This window comes from Syngnathus acus, chromosome 5 (assembly GCF_901709675.1).
Source record: "Syngnathus acus chromosome 5, fSynAcu1.2, whole genome shotgun sequence".
NCBI lineage: Eukaryota > Metazoa > Chordata > Actinopteri > Syngnathiformes > Syngnathidae > Syngnathus > Syngnathus acus.
In genome coordinates this window covers 13,076,039-13,090,368 of record NC_051091.1, presented here as the reverse complement: position 1 = coordinate 13,090,368, position 14,330 = coordinate 13,076,039, and the positions used below count along the sequence as shown (strand labels likewise).

General features: G+C 45.6%; 1 protein-coding gene across 9 annotated transcripts in view; it reads left to right on the top strand.

The window, feature by feature from the left end:
* The window catches only part of ptprt (protein tyrosine phosphatase receptor type T), a 96,834-nt gene that overhangs the window by 23,746 nt on the left and 58,758 nt on the right, over positions 1–14,330 (top strand). For all 9 annotated transcript variants that reach the window (XM_037252481.1, XM_037252478.1, XM_037252477.1 and 6 more), the window contains exons 3-7: positions 1,368–1,528; positions 1,590–1,700; positions 2,285–2,366; positions 2,784–2,899; positions 5,509–5,683. In XM_037252481.1, the coding sequence (XP_037108376.1) occupies positions 1,368–1,528; positions 1,590–1,700; positions 2,285–2,366; positions 2,784–2,899; positions 5,509–5,683 (645 nt within the window). The remainder of the gene's footprint in view (positions 1–1,367; positions 1,529–1,589; positions 1,701–2,284; positions 2,367–2,783; positions 2,900–5,508; positions 5,684–14,330) is intronic.

The window sequence follows — 14,330 nt, the reverse complement described above, 5'->3', positions numbered from 1 at the left end:
AGACAATCATTGAACACAAACACACATTTTTTAACTGTCCGAGACAAGACTCGTTTTGTGGACATCAGCGATGGGCACCATAGTTAGCAGCTAGCGCTGGCATCCTTTCATTCAAGCTGATGCAAATGATCTCATCTTGTCGGATGTTGGATGTCTTTCCTTTGATTTTGCTTTTCTGTTCTTTTTTTTTGCTTTCTTTCCTGACGCATTTTTTCTTCTTCAGGGTTTTGACGGTCGCAGCTCTTTTGGTTTTTCTTAAATGTTGGATTTTGTTGCGTCAGGCGGCTGAAGATTTTTTTTTTTTCTCCCCCCTTTGTCTTTTCTCTCTCGTCTGCTGACAGCAGGCATTGAGACGCATAAATTATCCATGTGCCGCGCTGGCGTCACAAGTGGCAGCACAAAGTCAAAATCTTGCCACCGTCAAGTCCTGCGGGTGCTAAAGAGACACCTTTTACAACTCTCGAGCAGAACAAGAATGTGAAGAAGATGAAAAAGAAGAATAAGGTGGCGCTCACTTGCCGCTCAAGTTAGGAAAAAACACTGGTGCTAAACTTCGCAGAGTTTGACCTGCTTCCTTCAAAGAATCACATCCAGAAAAAAGTCTCTGTCTTTGCGGTCTTTGGGTTGGGGGAAGCAGCAGGTGGCTGCTTGCTCTGATTTGTCATCAGCAAGCATCTGGGAGAGTGGGAGTACCACAAACCGACTGCCTCAAAACAAAATGGTCGACTTTCTGTTCATTTGGAGGTATGGGTCTATAGCAGCACCAAACTGTTCTTGCACAATTTGCCCCTCAACACTCTCTGACGTCTTTCATTCTTTGAGGATCAAATTGTACGTTGACAGTTTGGTGGCGCTTCAGGTCCTTGAGACTTTTTGGCCATTTTTTGCTGAGAAGTTTTCAAATTCCTTCATGGTATGGTTTTACCGGCATTTCTTTGAATTGTTAATGGCTCTTTCATTCCAAAGGCTTGACTCAGATTTTTTCTCAACACGTGCACGCGCAGCCACCCCCCCGGTGATTGAGGATGTGGCGCGACTGGAGTAGCGTGTAAATCTGGCGCTGGCTCGTGGCGGCGTTCCACAGAGCAGACAAGGCTCGTAAAACACCTTGAAACGTACTCGACAGCAAGCGGAAGCTTTCTTTATGTGGCAGCTGCCTGCCCTGGGGGGGCGCAAGACCATGACCCTGACAATCTTGACTGCATCCTGATTCCAGACAAAGAAAATGTTCTTCCTGGATTGCAAATTTGCTCTGTCACACTTTCTCCTACTGTCATCAAGTTGAACGCTACAGCATTTCTGCTTGATGTTGTACTTTTAAACAGATTTGAAGCATGTTTTTGTCTGCCTCGGTGCCTTTGTGTCAGGTGGCGCAATGGCGGTGAACGCGTCGGGCGGGGCGTCGGGTCAGCGTGCTCGTCTCCACATGCCCATGCTGGAGGAAAACGACACCCACTGCATCGATTTCCTCTACTCCATATCGGGCCGTGACGGCGCCAGCCCCGGCGCCCTCAACGTCTACATCCAGGTCGCCTCAGGTGAAGGGAAGGCCTCGTGGAGTTGTCAAGTCGCTCAAACGCTTTGTTCAGGTCTACGGGGGCGCTCAGAGCAACCCTGTGTGGAACGTCAGCGACACTGTCACCGATGGATGGCTCAAGGCCGAGCTCGCCATCTCCACCTTCTGGCCCAACTCCTACCAGGTGACACAGGCGCACGCGGCCTTCACAAAAAGGTTGCCATGCTTTGACGCGTTGACAAACGAAGCCCTGTGACAAAGAGCGCTTGAAAGAAAGCCACGCCGCGCAGTGCCGTGCTTCGGCTGACACTGAAGGATGCCGAGCATTCGGCCGGTCCCGGTCCGATGCAGCGACGGCTGAATCTAGTCCAAGCTTTGGCTCTTTGTCTCGAGTCATGTACACATTGTCCTGGAATCAAAGCCAAACTGAAAAGCAAAGACCGCGACACAGTCTAGCTTATAAATGCGCCCGTATTGCGCGAGAACCATCTGCCGTCGGCCTCGCGAAGGCTCGCCGGCCGTCTGCCATGTCACCGTCCGTCAAGCCGCCGTCCGCCAAGCCGCCGTCTGCCAAGCCGCCGTCTGCCAGGCCGCTCACTTTGAGTTGGACGGCGCACGCCTCTCAAAGTCCAATGACAAGCAAGAGAAATGGCCATCTCAGATTTACTCGCACGCATGTACGCACATTTGCTGTCACGGAAATCACCAGGAAGCGTGCATGCGCACGTGCGCCTTCCTCTCATCTGCGTTCATCCTCTTCCTCTCCAGGTGATATTTGAGGCCGTTTCCGTCCGGGGCCACCCGGGAGTCATCGCCGTCGACGACGTCCGAGTTCTGGCTCATCCCTGCCGTAAGTGAGCGTGCGCGTCCCAATTGCCGAACCTGTAAGGCCAGGAAGCAAAATGGTGTCTGCGTGGCTCACTCTGGACAAGACGGACCACAACGTAGCATAACAATGGTGCATGGCGAGGGCGCCTCTTGTATTGACACCATGTTTGAGCTCCGCCGGGAACTCTCATCTTACTTCTCGGCTTTAGCATACCGACGTCCTCCTTCAGCATATTGAACGCTTGATATGCACTCCGTGTGCTCTATCGCAGTTAAAGACCGTTCACCTCCAATGTCCTTTCCTATGTGCTCCATCTACAATTTAACGTCGTGTCATATCGCCATAGTCGCACGACGATCGTCTTTTCGCACACGTCTCGTGTAACTTCCGGTGTCGCTGGCTGACGCTGGCCAATTTTGTTTGTGCGCTTTTGTTCAGGGCAAGCGCCTCACTTCCTGCGCCTTCAGAATGTGGAAGTCAACGTGGGTCAAAACGCTTCCTTCCAGTGTACGGCGGGGGGCAAGTGGTCTCAGCGCGACAAACTCTGGCTGCAGGTGGGTATCTCTATGTCTACGCTCTCGTACTTTGTCGTCGTCCACAAACGTGGTGCTGATTTAGTCGGGAGGCGAAGAAAAGAAGGAAAGCGTGGCACACGAAGGCAGCCAAAGAGCGAGGCGAGCTGTGGGCTAAAAAAAAAACGATCGAATGTCAAGAACCAAAGTTGCAAGTAAACAGAGCGCTCGTCTGCAACACTCCACAGTCAGTACCGTATTTTCCGCCCTAAAAGGCGCACCGGATTATAAGGCGCACCTTCAATGAACGGCCCATTTTAAAACTTTGTCCATATATAAGGCGCACCGGATTATAAGGCGCATAAAATAGAAGCTATACTGCAACAAACTGAGGTTGACTAGGGTTGCGGTATGCATCCACTAGCCAATAACCAACGAGCCCTCTGTAAACAATCGCGTTTCTCAAACGATCTCCTATAAAATGATCGGAACTGACTAAAGTTCGATCTAACGCATTGGTACTACTTACCTATGTTTCCCTTCCATATCGATCCGTAGATTTACTCGAAACATTAACAGAGCAGCCTATTTTGACATGAAATAGCCTGGTACGTATAGCAGCTATCGTTATAGCATTAGCCATCCGCAAAGTCCCACGAGCCTCAGCTCGCAATCTCCCATGAGCCTCAGCAAAGTGTAAACAATCGCGTTTGTCAAACGATCTCCTATAAAATGATCGGAACTGACTAAAGTTCGATCTAACGCATTGGTACTACTTACCTATGTTTCCCTTCCATATCGATCCGTAGATTTACTCGAAACATTAACAGAGCAGCCTATTTTGACATGAAATAGCCTGGTACGTATAGCAGCTATCGTTATAGCATTAGCCATCCGCAAAGTCCCACGAGCCTCAGCTCGCAATCTCCCATGAGCCTCAGCAAAGTGTAAACAATCGCGTTTCTCAAACGATCTCCTATAAAATGATCGGAACTGACTAAAGTTCGATCTAACGCATTGGTACTACTTACCTATGTTTCCCTTCCATATCGATCCGTAGATTTACTCGAAACATTAACAGAGCAGCCTATTTTGACATGAAATAGCCTGGTACATATAGCAGCTATCGTTATAGCATTAGCCATCCGCAAAGTCCCATGAGCCTCAGCTCGCAATCTCCCATGAGCCTCAGCAAAGTGTAAACAATCGCGTTTCTCAAACGATCTCCTATAAAATGATCGGAACTGATTAAAGTTCGATCTAACGCATTGGTACTACTTACCTATGTTTCCCTTCCATATCGATCCGTAGATTTACTCGAAACATTAACAGAGCAGCCTATTTTGACAGGAAATAGCCTGGTACGTATAGCAGCTATCGTTATAGCATTAGCCATCCGCAAAGCCCCATGAGCCTCAGCTCGCAATCTCCCATGAGCCTCAGCAAAGTGTAAACAATCGCGTTTCTTAAACGATCTCCTATAAAATGATCGGAACTGACTAAAGTTCGATCTAACACATTGGTACTGCTTACCTATGTTTCCCTTCCATATCAATCCGTAAATTTACTCGAAACATTAACGGAGCAGCCTATTTTGAAATGAAATAGCCTCGCGGGTACAACAGCTATTCGGTGACGCCCCCTGACTACAGTTGCCGTAATGTTGGGAAGCGATGCGACCTTGTAATTTACTAGTCGTACTAAAACGTACTGAAACATTTTGGCAGAGCACTGTGTACAACCAGTATGGATCAACAAATTCATCAATTGATCCATATATAAGGCGCACTGGACTATAAGGCGCACTGTCGGCTTTTGAGAAAATTTTAGGTTTTTAGGTGCGCCTTTTAGGGCGGAAAATACGGTACATTGGAAAGAGCAAAGAGCGCTCAAGCGAATCTAAGCACTATTCATCCATGCTAATTGCAGAGAAGATTTTGCGCGGTGCGCTCGGAGGTCTCGGCCGGAACAGCGGAGCCGATGAAACACTTTGTGCCGACGTCTCCAACCGTGTGCGTGCAAAGTGCGCCGCTGATGACATCCGCCATGGAGGCGGGCTGGGGTGGGGGTCTGCAAACGGACAAGATCTGATAGCGCTTTAAGAATAATAATACTAGATTTGATTTATAACGCACTTTGAAAGGTTTGAAGGTCAAGCTCACAAGTGGCCCATCAGTGGTCCACACAAAAGTTGAAAAAAAAAAGCTCAGAGTAGTAGGCTGCAGGCGCAGCACGGCCAGCGTGTCTGCCACAAAAGTCCGAGAAAGATGCATGGACGAAGGCAGCGCATCACTTAAGAGCGCATCACTCTTAAGCCTGAAAAAGAAGTGCAGCAAAGTGACGACGAAAAAATGGCAAAGCACAATGAATAAAATACAAATACAGTGGAGCCTCGGTTTTCGAACGTCCCGGTTCTCGAACAAATCGGTATTCGAACAAAGAATTAGATATTTTTTTGCTCCGGATGTCGGACAAAATTCAGTTGTCGAACCTCGCGAGATGAGCCGAGAGGACCCGCATGCCAACTGCCTCCGTTCGTTATTACATTCTCGTTACTCTGAGGAGTGCATCAACTCTAATCATGCCTCCAAAGGAAGCAAGTGGGAGCAGTAAAGCCATCCTAAAACACAAAGACGCTGGCTCTCTTGCAGCAGTGGAACGGCAAGGACACGGCCCCCATGGTGACACGGGTGGTCAACCACCGCCGCTTCTCCTCTAGCGTCGGCGTGGGCGACACCTCGCCGCTCGGCAAAGCCCACTACCGCTGTGTGATCCGCACTGACGGCGGCTCCGGAGTCTCCAACTACGCCAACCTCATCGTCAAAGGTAATGGCGCTTGGTTCTCCCTTGTCCAACATTTCAAACGTGCATCCCAACGTAGCCGCTCGCAAAACACCCCAAAGATCAAGAAGGACCTTCAGTCTCCTCCGCGTTCTCCGCCAAAATTGTGTTGTTGGATTTTGTCCACAATTTAGGGAGCGCGCTATCTATGCCTCACGGCAAAAGCCATTGCCAATCACCTGTTATCCAATTTACTCACTGCGTGCTCGTTTGATTTCTTCAGATTTAGGAAAATGCTAAGACACTTAAGCAGAAATTAGACTTACACAGGTTGGTTGAGTTCAATCACAATTCTTGTTAAGAAAGCTCTGTTTTCAGGAAAGTACAATACAGCGCTGGGCCTTTCGTGCGACCATGCTCAAGAGCAGAAAGTCTCCATTCAGAAAAGGCAACGTTCAAGGTTCTTTGGTCAGCTTATATTCAGTTGCACATGCCAGTGTGGGCCGAGTTTGATGGGTGATGAGTCAGGGGGTGTGGCAAGTTCGCAGGAGATTCTGATTACATGGGAGTGGGTGCTGGTTCGGTGAGAGCTGGTTCCGTGGTGGTGGGTGCTGATTATGGGCGATTCGGTGTGTGTGGGGGCTGTTGTCTTCCATCCCGTCTTTCGGCCTTGGCGATCACCTTTGGCCGGGTTCTTAGTTGTTTTTCCTCCTGCCGCTCTTCCTCTGGCACCTCTACCGGTTTTATCTCCAATTGTCCTTCCTGTAAACCATTCTTGCACATACATCCACTTCGCCCACTGTCGCACACCGCCCATTCATCATTCTTTCAATTTTGTCATTTTGTACGGAATTATGTGAGCTTTTGGCTGTGACATCATCAATTTATTAATGTCCCCTGACTATGCAAAGTTTGTACTCACCACTTACCATGTTTTTGTTTGTTTGTTCTTTTGATACTCCATGTACTTGCTTACGTCATCATATTCTTTGTTTAATCATGCTTCCAACCATATCTTTTCTTTGTTAGGCAAAATATTTCCCTCTGTCCAGAACGTTCAGTAGTAATCGAAAACTGGTGTCTACCATTAGTCAAAACATCAGATATAATCAAGTACTGAACATTTTTAGACGACTTTGGCAGTGTCCGTGATTTAGAAAATCATCAGGCATGCATTAAACAGTTCCTTAAGGGTCATTTAAGCCAGTGGTCTCCAACCTTTTTTGCACCACGGACCGGTTACGTGTCAGAAATATTTTCGTGGACCGGCCTTTATATAAATAAATATATTTATATATTTATTATTTAAATATTTATATATATAAATAGGATGAAATAAAATGATACGACTGGCATAAAAACAAATATAAACCACATAAAAATAAAACGTTGAATTAGTGGAAGCACCGAGCTCTTTTCTCAGAAATGAGCCGTTCCCATCTAGGCGTAATCGGAGACAATGACACCCGAAGTGGTTAAGGTTTGTCTTTAAATGCAGGATGCTTGGTCTCCATGTGCCGAAGCAGGTTTGAAGGCTTCATTGCCTCGTTAGCTAGCCTTTCGCCACATATGCGGAGTGCACTTGGCGCGTCAGAGTCACCTGTGGCGATAAATCCATATTTTAAGTAGGACTCCAGAAATGTTACTTTAAATGCAGCTTTCCTTTTCTTAGAAGTCGTAGCCTCTTCTTCTTCAGTGTCCTCATTGGACGTTTTTCCCTTTCCGAAGAAGCTTTCCAAACTTCTCTGTTTCTTGCTCATTTTTGCTTGCCTCGCGGGCTTGACTGTGGTGACATGTCACGTGACCGAGACGAGCGCCCTGTGTCAAGAGTCCTTATTTTTCAGATGCACCGACAGATGTAATTGGGAGAGATTCGCCAAATTTATTATATTTTTCAAAATAAATTCTTACTCATTTTTGCTAGCTTTGCGGGCTCGACTGGGGAAACATGTCACGTGACCGGGACGAGCGTCTTAACCTGAATGAATTGATCGTCAATGAAAAAAAATAAAATAATATATATATATATATATTTTTTTTCCTGTGCGGCTTGGCGGCCCGGTACCAAGTGACCCACGGACCGGTACCGGTCCGCGGCCCGGTGGTTGGGGACCACTGATTTAAGCTATTCACGCAATATATCAAAAACATTTGTTATTTCAATGTGCTCAGAAATCCATATCAGATCATAAAGTTATAAAAACCTTTGTCATTACCCCTATCAAAAATGTCTAGTTATGTCTTCTTTATTGATTTGTGTAGGTATAATTATATGCTTAAAATGTTTCTTTTATTGATTTAATATGTGAATATACTTGTCTGCTTATGTACTTTATTCGATGAGGTTTGAGCATATCTGTTTTTGTAGCTAGGCAGGACTTTTTTTATTTCGACCCCATTCCTTCAGTGTCGCATTGAATTTTGGTCAAGATGGTCACAATGGCCATTTGGCAGAAGGCCTCTGTTTTTCCCTTGGTGACCGCAGTCTCATCTAAAATTAGGCTCCAGCCGGTGGTGTGTGTCAAAATGGAAGGCGGCCATCCTACTCCGCAGCGTCCACGATGCAAGTAGTTGCCATACTCCTCTCGATTTTGCACGATACTGTCCTACTAAAGGCATCGCCAATTGGTGAAGATGCGCAAAATGTCGCTTTCCAGAAAAACGTCAGACCACGTTGTTATTATTTATTTATTTATTTAATTATCTATTTGTTGTTATTTGTTCATCTTCCGAACGGCGAGGGCGAGGGCGGCCCGGAATGGCTGCGGCAAGCCAAAATGGCCAACTTACTGTTCAATTTCGACCCTGTTCCTCGGTTTTGTTTTGGCTTAACGTGCTGTCAGGAGCAACATTGTTTTTAAAAACGCTGACGTCCCGCCACCTGGCTTTGGGACCTGAGCCCTTGCGACTTTTTCACATCAATCGTTGTGCTCGGCATGTCCACAAAAGGCAACGGAACTCTGGTTCCTAAGCAGGAGGTGCAATGCAGTTGTTTTCTGCCGTCCTACCTGAGCAAGCAAGTCGCCCGCAAACAGTTTGCCTCTAATCCAGCCCCCAAAAGAAGTTTGACTTGGCAGCATTAAATTGGCCCGATGGTGCGTCCAAAAGTCTCTGTGGCCGTCCGAGGGTCTGTTGGACCATTTCCAGGTGATCGAATTTGAGGTACAGTAATCCCTCGTTTATCGCGGTTAATTGGTTCAACGCCCACCCGCGATAGGTGAAAATCCGCGACGTAGAGAACATACAGTGGGGAGAACAAGTATTTGATACACTGTTGATTTTTCAGGTTTTCCCACTTGCAAACCATGTAGAAGTCTGCAATTTCTATCATAGGTACCGTATTTTTCGCTCCATAAGGCGCACTGGATTATAAAGCGCACCCTCATTGAATTTTTTATTTTAGAAATTATTTCATATATAGGGCGCACCGGATTAAAAGGCGCATAAAATAGCTGCATACTATACTGCATCAAACTGAGGTTGACTAGGGTTGCGGTATGCATCCACTAGCCAATAACCAGTGAGCCCTCAGTAAACAATCGCGTTTCTCAAACTATCTCCTATAAAAGTGATCGGAACCGACTAAAGTTCGATCTAACACATTGGTACTGCTTACTTATGTTTCCCTTCCATATCGATCCGTAAATTTACTTGAAACATTAATGGAGCAGCCTATTTTGAAATGAAATAGCCTCGTGCGTATAGCAGCTATCATTATAGCATTAGCCACCTGCAAACTCCCATGAGCCTCAGCTCGCAGACTCCCATGAGCCTCAGCAAAGTGTCATGGCGGCCCCCTGTAAACAATCACGTTTCTCAAACTCTCTCCCATAAAAGTGATCGGAACCGACTAAAGACTGATTTAACACATTGGTGCTGCTTATTTATGATTCCGTTGGATATTGATCCGTAAACGTACTCGAAAACTTTAACGGAACAGCCTATTTTGAAATGAAATAGTCTCGCGGGTACACCAGCTATTCAGTGACGCCCCCTGACCACGGTTGCCGTAATGATGGGAAGCGATGCAACCTTGTAATTTACTAGTTGTACTAAAACTGTCAGGCTTCGGAGTGTGGAAATGGAGCAGGGCGACCAAGTGCAGCTTGGACCAGGGTTTATTGAAACAAACTCAAAAAGACTCGGCAAACTGACATAACTCACTAACAAAACCTAACAACAAGACTGACCGAAAAAGACGTGAAACAAAAAGACATCATGACATTAACACAACAATAACTAGACTGACTGACCAGGACGTGAGACAAGAAAACAACAGGACCTGACGACAACAACACAATGATCCGACGGTGAGCGAGGGGCAGACAGGACTTAAATACAAAACACGAAACACGAGGCAGGTGACCGCGGTTACATTGATTGAGGTGACACAGGAAGGGAGGGGCGACGCGAACTGAAACTATGGCAACCTAGACACTTAGCCAAACTGGGGACGAGACATGACAAAAACGTATTGAAACATTTTGGCAGAGCACTGTGTACAACCAGTATGGATCAACAAATTCATCAATTGATTCATATATAAGGCGCTCTGCCAGTATAAGGTGCACTGTGGTTTTTTGAGTAAATTGTAAGTTTTTAAGTGCGCCTAATACCGTAATTTTCGGACTATAAGTCGCGGTTTTTTTCATAGTTTGGGTGGGGGGGCGACTTATACTCAGGAGCGACTTATATGTGTTTTTTTTTTTTCAAAAAATTTCAAAAAAAAAATTTCAAAAAAAAAAAAATGAAACCGCGATAAACGAACCGCAATGTAGCAAGGGATTACTGTAATTTGAATTTCAAGTGACGACAGCAGCGCGAAACCATCTGCGTCACTCCAATTCATTAAATCCATCAATCGTCCTTTGTCAACAATGCGTGCGCGCCGCTGACGGCTTTTGCACTTAAAAATATTCCACAGGCCCATATAACGATATATAAATTATATATCAAATAACTATTATATAAGCAATAATGTTATCAAACCATCTGTGCACTCTAAATCATTAAATCCATCGATCAAATTCCTCGTCCTTTGTCAACATCGCCGCGCGTGCGCCCTGACGCCAGCCTCGTCGTTATTCCACAGATTTACTATATAACTATATTGTAGCGTTAACAAAGTTCAAGGAAAGACGTGGGTTTGGTAAACGGCTCTTTATTTAACAAAACAAACTTACAGGCGTGTGGCGGCGTGGACGTCCAGCCACGAAAGGGGACGAGAGCTCCATACGATAGGACCAGGCGTGCGTAGAAGCCATGACCGAGCTCCATGCACCGTCCTCGGACAGCCACCCGGCTGAGCGCCGGCCCTCGACTTCCATCCACGGAGCTGAAAGGCAGCTCGGTAGAGTAGGACCGGGCGTGCGTAAAAGCATTGTCCGAGCACCATCCACCGTCCCTGGACAGCCACCCGGCCGAGCGCCGGCGCCCGACTTCAATCCACGAAAGTGAAAGAAAGCTGGACGAGTGACGCGCGACGTCGCGCTGCTGACGTCAGCAGCGCGACGCGACGTCGCGGTCGCGCGTCAGCAGCGCGACGGTTGTTTACATAAAGGACAAAGATCGACTCGTCCAGCTTTCTTTCACTTTCGTGGATTGAAGTCGGGCGCCGGCGCTCGGCCGGGTGGCTGTCCAGGGACGGTGGATGGTGCTCGGACAATGCTTTTACGCACGCCCGGTCCTACTCTACCGAGCTGCCTTTCAGCTCCGTGGATGGAAGTCGAGGGCCGGCGCTCAGCCGGGTGGCTGTCCGAGGACGGTGCATGGAGCTCGGTCATGGCTTCTACGCACGCCCGGTCCTATCGTATGGAGCTCTCGTCCCCTTTCGTGGCTGGACGTCCACGCCGCCACACGCCTGTAAGTTTGTTTTGTTAAATAAAGAGCCGTTTACCAAACCCACGTCTTTCCTTGAACTTTGTTAACGCTACAATATATATTATCTATATATAGTAGATCTGTGGAATAACGACGAGGCTGACGTCAGGGCGCACGCGCGGCGATGTTGACAAAGGACGAGGAATTTGATCGATGGATTTAATGATTTAGAGTGCACAGATGGTTTGATAACATTATTGCTTATATAATAGTTATTTGATATATAATTTATATATCGTTATATGGGCCTGTGGAATATTTTTAAGTGCAAGAGCCGTCAGCGGCGCGCACGCATTGTTGACAAAGGACGATTGATGGATTTAATGAATTGGAGTGACGCAGATGGTTTTATTAACGTGTTATTTATGTAATAGTTTTTTGAATAACTCTGAATTTTACGTCAGGGCCGTTCTCAGCTCTTAGTTTGTGTTTATGTCACGTTAGCATAGCTATCGTTTAGCCTGTTGTTGCTCGTTCATGACTGTTCTTGGTGTTGGATTTTGTCGAATAAATTGCCCCCCAAAATGCGACTTATACTCCGGAGCGACTTATATATGTTTTTTTTCACTTTTTTGGGCATTTTATGGCTGGTGCGACTTATACTCCGGTGCGACTTATAGTCCGAAAATTACGGTAGTCCGGAAAATACGGTACTCTTCAACTGTGCGTAATGGAATCTAAAACAAAAATTCAGAAAATCACATTGCATGATTTTTAAATAATTAATTTCCATTTTATTGCATGAAATAAGTATTTGATACTTCAGAAAAGCACGGAGGTTGTTGGCCAAGATCTCACGATACATGGCCCCATCCATCCTTCCCTGAATACGGTGCAGTCGCCCTGTTCCCTTTGCAGAAAAGCATCCCCAAAGAATGATGTTTCCACCGCCATGCTTCACAGTTGGGATGGTGATCTTGGGGTTGTACTCATCATTCTTCTTCCTCCAAACACGACGAGTGGATTTTAAACCAAAAAGTTCAATTTTTGTCTCATCAGACCACATGACCTTCTCCCATTCCGCCTCTGGATCATGAATTTAATTGCAAACAAAGGTTTCTGCACCAAATATTAAGTTCCGTTTTTCTGATGTATCAAATACTTATTTCATGCAATAAAATGGAAATTAATTATTTAAAAATCATGCAATGTGATTTTCTGAATTTTTTTTTAGATTCCATCACTCACAGTTGAAGAGTACCTATGATAGAAATGACAGACTTCTACATGCTTTGCAAGTGGGAAAACCTGAAAATCAGCAGTGTATCAAATACTTGTTCTCCCCACTGTACATTATTACAATATCCACACAAGGATTTTATGAACTTTTATTTCATTTTGAAACACTTTTTTGTACTTTTAAAAGTTTTTTGTATTTTTAAACACTTTTATAAACATTTTAAAGTCAAATTGACTTTTAGAAATATTCTTATTCATTTAAATAAATAAGAAAATAAAGAAAATAGAACAGTAAATATATTGTTACAATATATCCACACAAGAGTTTTATTAACCTTTATTGTAGTTTTAAACATTTTATTGTTTATTAAGCACTTTTTTTTGCATTTTTAAACACTTTTGCAAACATTTTAAAGTTAAGAAACATTCTTGTTTACTAACTTTTTAGAAACACTTGTGAACATTATACAGACAAGCTGGCTTTCAGAGACATTCTTATTTATTTACTAACTAACTACTTAAACACTTTTGTAAACATTTTCACTAAAGTCTTGAAGTAAAAAAAACTTCCGTGATGAAGCGCAAGTCTGATATGTTGACAGACAGTGCGGTAGGCTGAGGTAAATTGTAGTTAGAACTGCTAAGCCAATCAGCTGCAAGGACACAGCTCAACATGTTCCCATTGGCCATTAGTATCCTATGGGTCAGACAAAGCCGCGTGCTCCAAGTGACGCCTGAGGTCGCTGATGGTGGAGATGTTCACTTGCATGTCTTGTTGCCTGTCTTGTGTGCTTCATTCCTGCATATGACGATGTGAATGTGCGTATGTGTGAGTGAGACAGAATTTTTTTTTTTTTTTAAATTACGCGATGCACCGAATCTATCCGCAATATTTGTTTCGAAAAAATCTGCGATAGAGCGAGGCCGCAATAGGTGAAGCGCGAAGTAGCGAGGGATTACTGTACATCCGTGAGACAGATGGACAAGGCGCCGGGCACAGACCGTCTTCTAGTCATCATCATTTGCTTTCAATGACGTCTTCAACTTTTTTGGGCCCACAAAAGATGTTGATGACATATGGAGGCAAACTGGATTGTGTGTGTGTGTGTGTGTGTGCGTGCGTGTGCGTGCGTGCGTGCGTGCGTGTGCGTGCGTGTGCGCGCACACGTGTACCCGCGAGCGTGTCACGTGCTGATGATTTTAGAGACTCAAACTGTCATTGGCATTTGTGAGCATGGCACACACGTGCACCATGCGTGTGCAAAGCTCAGGTGTTGCTAGCCATGCGTCGTTATGCTGGGGGAGATGGTTCATGATTACATCAGTGAACAATATCGCTCGTGCGCGCGCACACACATACACACACACGCACACACACACACACACACACATTCACACACACACATACACACACACACACTCACACACATTTGTGTGTGCGTGTTGCTAAATCTGGGTCATCCCTCTGGCAACATTTGTGTATTGTTTTTCATATTGTGATGTTCAACTTCATTTGTTGGAGGTGTGTGCCCCGTTTGAAATCAGGGTTCTTGTGTGTTTGGAGCATGATCACTTTTATCCAAAGAGTGAAAAGGGCAGTGTTGTGGCCAAAGTCTGCCTGCCGGCGAAGCGC